This window comes from Triticum urartu, chromosome 5 (genome assembly GCF_003073215.2).
Source record: "Triticum urartu cultivar G1812 chromosome 5, Tu2.1, whole genome shotgun sequence".
Classification (NCBI taxonomy): domain Eukaryota; kingdom Viridiplantae; phylum Streptophyta; class Magnoliopsida; order Poales; family Poaceae; genus Triticum; species Triticum urartu.
In genome coordinates, this window is record NC_053026.1 from 391,274,156 (window position 1) to 391,281,294 (window position 7,139).

General features: G+C 48.5%; 1 protein-coding gene across 1 annotated transcript; it reads right to left on the bottom strand.

Moving 5' to 3' along the window:
- Positions 1 to 3,888: 3,888 nt before the first annotated feature.
- On the bottom strand, positions 3,889 to 6,934 carry LOC125556062 (probable inactive receptor kinase At2g26730). The gene is made up of 2 exons (XM_048718864.1): positions 5,323 to 6,934; positions 3,889 to 4,751 (listed from the first exon to the last, which is right to left on the bottom strand). The coding sequence occupies exons 1-2, from the start codon at positions 6,695 to 6,697 to the stop codon at positions 4,132 to 4,134; spliced, it is 1,995 nt and encodes a 664-aa protein (XP_048574821.1). The 5' UTR covers positions 6,698 to 6,934; the 3' UTR covers positions 3,889 to 4,131.
- Positions 6,935 to 7,139: the final 205 nt, after the last annotated feature.

Genomic DNA, 7,139 nt, shown 5'->3' on the forward strand with positions numbered 1-7,139 from the left:
TTACTATAGTAGCATAATCATGTGAACACACAAAAATAGGGGGTAAAAGTGTTGAGTTGTCTCCCAACAAGCGCTTTTCTTTAATGCCTTTTAGCTAGGCATGATGAGTTCAATGATGCTCGCATAAAACATAAGGATTGAAACATAAAGAGAGCATCATGAATCACATGTCAAGCACATTTAAGTCTAACCCACTTCCTATGCATAGGGATTTTGTGAGCAAACAATTTATGGGAACACGAATCAACTAGCATAGGAAGGCAAAACAAGCACAACTTCAAGATTTTCAACACATAGAGGGGAAACTTGATATTATTGCAATTCCTACAAGCATAAGTTCCTCCCTCATAATAATTTTTCAGTAGCATCATGAAGAAATTCAACAATATGACCATCACATAAAGTATTCTTTTCATGACACAAAAGCATAGAAAATTTATTATTCTCCCCATAAGTAAATTTCTTCTCATCAATAGTAGTGGGAGCAATCTCAACAAAATGACTATCATGAGAGTGAAAATTAAAATTATGATGACAAGTTTCGTGGTTATCATTATTCTTTATAGCATACATGTCATCACCATAATCATCATAGATAGCAACTTTGTTATCATAGTCAATTGAAGCCTCATCCAAAATGGTGGATTCATCACTAAATAAAGTCATGACCTCTCCAAATCCACTTTCATCATTATAATTATCATAAATAGGAGACATGCAATCATTATAATAAATTTTCTCATCAAAACTTGGGGAACTAAAAATATCATCTTCATCAAACATGGCATCCCCAAGCTTATGGCTTTGCATATCATTAGCACCATGGATATTCAAAGAATTCATACTAACAACATTGCAATCATGCTCATCATTTATACCAAACATTATATTGAATTCTTCTTCTATCAATTGAGCACAATTTTCCTTTCCATCATTTTCACGAAAGATATTATAAAGATGATCAATAATATGATGCAACTTCAACTCCATTTTTATGTAGTTTTCTTTTATAAACCAAACTAGTGATAAAACAAGAAACTAAAAGATTCGATTGCAAGATCTAAAGATATACCTTGAAGCACTCACCTCCCTAGCAACGACGCCAGAAAAGAGCTTCCTTGATGGGATGTGAGTGCCACTTACCTAGCCTCCCCAGCAACGGTGCCAGAAAAGAGCTTGATGTCTACTACGCAACTTTATTCTTATAGACACGTGTTGGGCCTCCAAGCGCAGAGTTTTGTAGGACAATAGCAATTTTCCCTAAAGTGGATGACCTAAGGTTTATCAATCTGTGGGAGGCGTAGGATGAAGATGGTCTCCCTCAAACAACCCTACAATCAAATACAAGAAATATCTTGTGTCCCCAACATACCCAATACAATGGCAATTTGTATAGGTGCACTAGTTCGGTGAAGAGATGGTGATCAAAGTGTAATATGGATGGTAGAAATATATTTTTATAATCTAAATACATAAAAACAACAATGTAGCAAATAGTAAACGGGCACAAAACGGTATTGCAATGCTTGAAAATGAGGCCTAGGGTCCGTACTTTCGCTAGTGCAACCTCTCAACAATGCTAATATAATTGGATCATATAACCATCCCTCAACGTGCGATGAAAAATCACTCCAAAGTTCCTATCTAGCGGAGAATATAAAAAGAAATTGTTTGTAGGGTATGAAACCACCTCGAAGTTATTCTTTCTGATCGATCTATCCAAGAGTTCGTACTAAAATAACACCAAATAATTTCAGATTCATAATACTCAATCCAACACAAAGAACTTCAAAGAGTGCCCAAGATTTCTACCGGAGAAACAAAAGACGAGAACGTGCATCAACCCCCATGCATAGATTACCCCAATGTCACCGCGGGAATCCGCGAGTTGAGTGCCAAAACACATATCAAGTGAATCAATATGATACCCCATTGTCACCACGAGTATTCATATGCAAGACATATATCAAGTGCACTCAAATCCATAAAAGTATTCAATCCGATAACAACGAAATCTCGAAGGGAAAAACTCAATTCATCACAACAAGATAGAGAGGAGAAAACACCATATGATCCGACTATATTAACAAAGCCCGTGATACATCAAGATCGTGACATCTCAAGAACACGAGAGAGAGAGAGATTAAACACATAGCTACTGGTATAAACCCTCATCCCCGAGGGTGGATTACTCCCTCCTCATCGTGGTGGCCGCCGGGATGATGAAGATGGCCACTGATGATGATTCCTCCCTCCGATAGAGTGCCGGAACGGGGTCTAGATAGATTTTCGGTGGCTACAGAACCTTGCGGCGGCGGAACTTCTCATCTAGGGTTACCCCCGATGGTTTTGGAATATTTGGAAATTTATAGGGGGAAGAGGTGGTGTGGGAGGCCACCGAGGTGGGCACAACCCATCTGGACGCGCCTGGGCCTCTAGGCACACCCTGGTGGGTTGTGCCCCCCCCCCCCCGGGGCACCCCCAGGTACTACTCTGGCCCACTGGTGGTCTTCTGGTCCATAAAAAATCCACAAAAATTTTCACGGTGTTTGGACTCCATTTGATATTGATTTCCTGCGATGTAAAAAAACAAAAAACAACAACCGACACTAGGCACTGGGTCAATAGATTAGTCCCAAAAAATGATATAAAGTTGCTATAAAATGATTGTAAAACATTCAAGAATGATAATATATTAGCATGAATACTTCATAAATTATAGATACTTTGGAGACGTATCAGCATCCCCAAGCTTAATTTCTACTCGTCCTCAAGTAGGTAAATGATAAAAAAAATAATTTATGAAGTGTGAATGCTAGCAAAGTGCACACGTTTGATCAATGACAATTTCAATCACTTTTTCTAGCATCATAACAACAATTCTTTCTTATAAAACTTCTCATGTTAAAGTAGCAACTAATTCACATGTTAAGGAGGTGTCACGGCGACGATGTAATCGGCTTTTATGGTCGGTGATGGATTTGAGAACTGGTCTTTTTTAAGAGGAGATGTCACGGCGACGACATAATCAGCTTTATGGTCGGTGATGGATTTGAGAACTAGTCTTTATAAGAAGAGATGCCACGACGATGACATCCTTGTGATGGACTTGTGTCCTCGGCTCCACCTTTGCGATGACATCCGCTCCATCGCCGATGTGGAGCTTGGGAGGTAGTCCAGAAGCGGATGTAGATAGTGGTCTACATCGACGACATCTGGAAGATGGATCATGTGTTGGGATCGTGGTTGGTGGTTAGCACGTATGGTTTCCTTCTCCGGCTCTTAGTCGTGCGGGGGTGTCAGATCTGGAGTTCGATGGCGTGTCATGGGTGCTACCCCGGCCAGATCTTTCAATGGCCTTTGGTAAATCACTTTGAAGGTTCGCAAAGTTGCATATCAACCATGGAGCCGCATCGAGCTCGGGTGAAGAGGTGATTCGTCCCATTTTCCTTCGGTGGTGCCAGAGTCAGGTGACAGACGTTGGAGGCATGCGCAAGGGGTTCATCAATATTGATTGTAATTTTCTTTTTTGACCGGCGATGCTTTGTGCAAAGGCTGTCATTTTGTTATCTTCTACTCCCTCCATTTCTAAATATAAGTCTTTGGAGAGAATCCACTATGGACCACATACAAAGCAAAATGAGTGAATCTATATTCTAAAATGCATATAGATACATATGTATGTGGTCCATAGTGAAATCTCTATAAAGACTTATATTTAGGAACGGAGGGAGTATATGAAAAGATGGTGCTTCAGCCGGTTTCTCAAAAAAAAAAAAAAAATCCTGGATCCAAGCACGCTCACCGTCAATAGTATTATCTTTGGTTACAAAAAGTTTGCTAGCCAAATCTTACAATCAGATAAGAGCGAGTAGTTCGTTGAGCGTGAATATTATTTCCATGAACAGTTGTGTATGATGCACACAACTGTGTGTGTGCAATGTTGGTATCCATATAAACGGAAAAATTAAGACTAGAGTTCTCTGTAGTCACTGAGTGAAGGAAAGTACAAAATGGGAGTGTGATGAATATGATCTCAAATGCAACTAACTAGATATGCTTACACACATATATATAGCACCGATCAGAGGTTGGAGAACTCTCAGACTGCCGATTGGTTCGGTGCTCCTGTCACGCTTCCATGGACACAGACCTGTCGTCCTCCTCGCGAATGGCATTGATCATCCCGGCGACCTCCCTCATGGTCGGCGGCACCTCGCCGGGCGAGGCGTCGATGCACCTCATGGCGACCTGCAGCAGCCGCACCATCCGCTGCTCGCTGACGCCGTCGCGGGAGAGCAGCGCGCGGTCGAACACCTCGGCGGTCCACTCCTCCTGGATCACCGAGGTCACCCAGCGCGCCAGCTCCGCGCCGTCGCCCTGCGCCGCCGTGGCCTTCCCCGTGAGCAGCTCCAGCAGAAGCACGCCGAAGGCGCGCACGTCCGCGCGGAGGCCGGAGCTCCGGCTGCTGCCGACGGCGGCGGCCAGCGGCGGCGCGACGACGCCGTACTCGCTGATGCAGGGCTCCATGCCGGCCGTGAAGAGGATGTTGGTGGACTTGAGGGCACCGTGGGCGATGGCGCCTTCCGCCGCCGCCGCAGAGTCGATGGAGGAGGACGTGGAGGAGGCGTAGGAGCTCGCGCCGTCGCCGCGCATGGCGGCGTGTAAGAAGGCCATGCCGTCGGCCACCTTTGTAGCAATGTGAAGGCGCGCCGGCCAGTCAAGGGGGGCCTGGCTGCTCTCTATAGAGCCTGCAAATAATCATCGAGAAGAACATCGTTATTTTCTTCGCTCGGAATAACATTTTGCTACGAACTAATGCTCGAGGTAGCATAATCTTACAAGAACTAATGCACGATGAAAGAATCAGGAAATGTTTATCTTCTGGAAGAATTCATAAAAGTTGGCATGTGTTAGCAGATTGTTCATGACGATTGCTACAAAAATGTGCATGAGGGCAACTAGCCACAAGATTGCCCATATGATATTCTCTAATTTGTACTACAACTCAACTATATATATGTCTGCCCCCGCAAAAAAGAAAACTGTATATATGTCTGCATTCCATACAAGAAATAAGTCACTTCGAATTGGTGAATTCTTGGCGTTTCTTTCCTAAAAGAAATTCGAATTTCCAACTTTCAGACCATACATCCAGTGAACGGATCTAATCTCTTCTTTCGTGTACAAAATTATCTTAATTTTGGATAATATGATGTTCCAAGTGTTGAAACTTTCTTGTTTGAATCTATGTGATGTGGGGCAGATTGTATTTTCTCTTCTCTGACATTATATTGTAACGAGAGGAGCGAAGGGGCATACCGTGGAGTAGCCTGTGGAGGCTGCCGTTGCTCTGGAACTCGTAGACCACCAGCTTCTCCTGCGCGGCGCAGTAGAATGCAAGCGGCGGCAGGACGGCCGGGTGCCTCGCGCGCGCGACCCGCTCCATCCGCCGCCGGAACTCGTCGTCGCTCACCGACGCGTCCTTCACCCGCTTCACCGCCAGCGCCGCCCCGCCGGGCACCGCCACCTTGTACGAGCTCCCGTACCGCCCGCGCCCCAGCAGCTCCGCGGGAGACTTGAGCAGGTCCTCGAACCGCAGGTCCTTGGCCGCCGCGGCCGCCGCCGTCGACGTGACCGAGGCCGTGCCCGAACGCCGCAGCACCACCAGCGACGTCGACGCCGCGCCCTTGCGCGCCGGGCTCCGCTCCGCCGAAGCCGGCAGCGAGTAGGCCGACGCCGACTTGCTTGTCGTCGTCGTCGTCGGGTTGCTGCTGTCGAACATGTCCTTGCCAACCATGGCCTTCTTTCCCAGCTTGTTCCTCTTCCTGGAGCAGAGCTTGTACACGACGAATGCCACGATGACGGCGCCGAGGAGGACGTACCCGAGGTACATGAGGATCCTTCGCGTCTTCTTTGATTTGCTCTCCCCGGAGGGACACGGGGAGAACACGGGCTCTCCGCACATGCCGGCGGCGTTGGCCGCGTAGCTGTCGTCGCGGAAGCGTCCGGTCTTCTTGGGGATAGGTCCGGTGAGGTTGTTGTTGGACACGTTGAAGGTCTCGAACTTGTCGAGATCGAAATCAGGAATGGTGCCTTGGAGGTGGTTGTCGTTGGCGTTGAACCTTATGAGGCCGCGGACGGCGCTGAGGCCGGCGGGGATCTCGCCGGAGAAGTCGTTCCTGGAGACGTCGAGCACGTGGAGCTTCCTGAGGTTGCCAAGGGAGCTCGGCAGGGCGCCGGAGAGCTGGTTGCGGTCGACGTAGAGGTGGGTGAGGCCCGAGCAGGCCGAGACGCCCGCGGGGAGGCCGCCGCGCAGCGTGTTGTTCTGCAGGCTCACCACGCGGAGCGCCGGCGCGGCGCAGAGCAACTCCGCGTCGATGGTGCCGCTGAGACCCAGGGACTGGAGATCGATAACCTTGATCAGGCCGGCGTTGCTCGCGCCGTTCTCGAAGCACTTGACGGTCCCTCCCCACTTCGAGTCGCTGCCGTTGCGGCCGCCGGTGCCGTCGCAGGGGTCGGTCGACGCGTCCCAGCCGAAGTCGCCCGCCGTCTTCTGGTCGCCACCGGCGAGCTTGGTCAGGAAATCGACGAGGGAGTCCAGCACATCGTCGTCCTCCTTACCTCGAACCCCACACGAGCAGCACACCAGTAAGGCCACTATGACGGCAGCAGCCACGGCAGGAATCCTCCCCATGATGTGATGAAGATCGAGCACAGCTCACTGAACCCCGGTATGCTGGACTGAGAGCTCTGTGATTTCTTGACGTGAATTAAGGAGCCCGGGATATGGCTGCATGCATGGCGCTGGCTGGCACGCACGGGTCGTTGCAGCTGCAAGCGGACAAAGGCGGCGAAGTTTTCAAAGGCCGGTGTGCGTTTGGCGCGTGTGCTGTGGCCAGGGAACAAGGTGGAGGCGCCAGATGCCGGCCGGGAGGGACTCTTCTCCATCCGCGTCAGCCGGCCGGCCGGGGCGACGGCACGAATAGGTCGTTCGGAACACGGCGCACGTCTCGATCATGGAGTCTGCCACACGGGGAATCTCTCCGTTTGGTGGACTGAACAGAGATCTCATTTGACGCAGTGCTAATTTGGAACACATGTGTCTTGAGCTGTTGCTGGAATGATGACTTGGTATT

Coding starts and splice junctions, on each gene's coding strand:
- LOC125556062 (XM_048718864.1), bottom strand. CDS start 6,697: ATGGGGAGGATTCCTGCCGTGGCTGCTGCCGTCATAGTGGCCTTACTG. Junction 4,752..5,322: donor CCTCCACAGGCTACTCCACG/GTATGCCCCTTC, acceptor GATTATTTGCAG/GCTCTATAGAGAGCAGCCAG.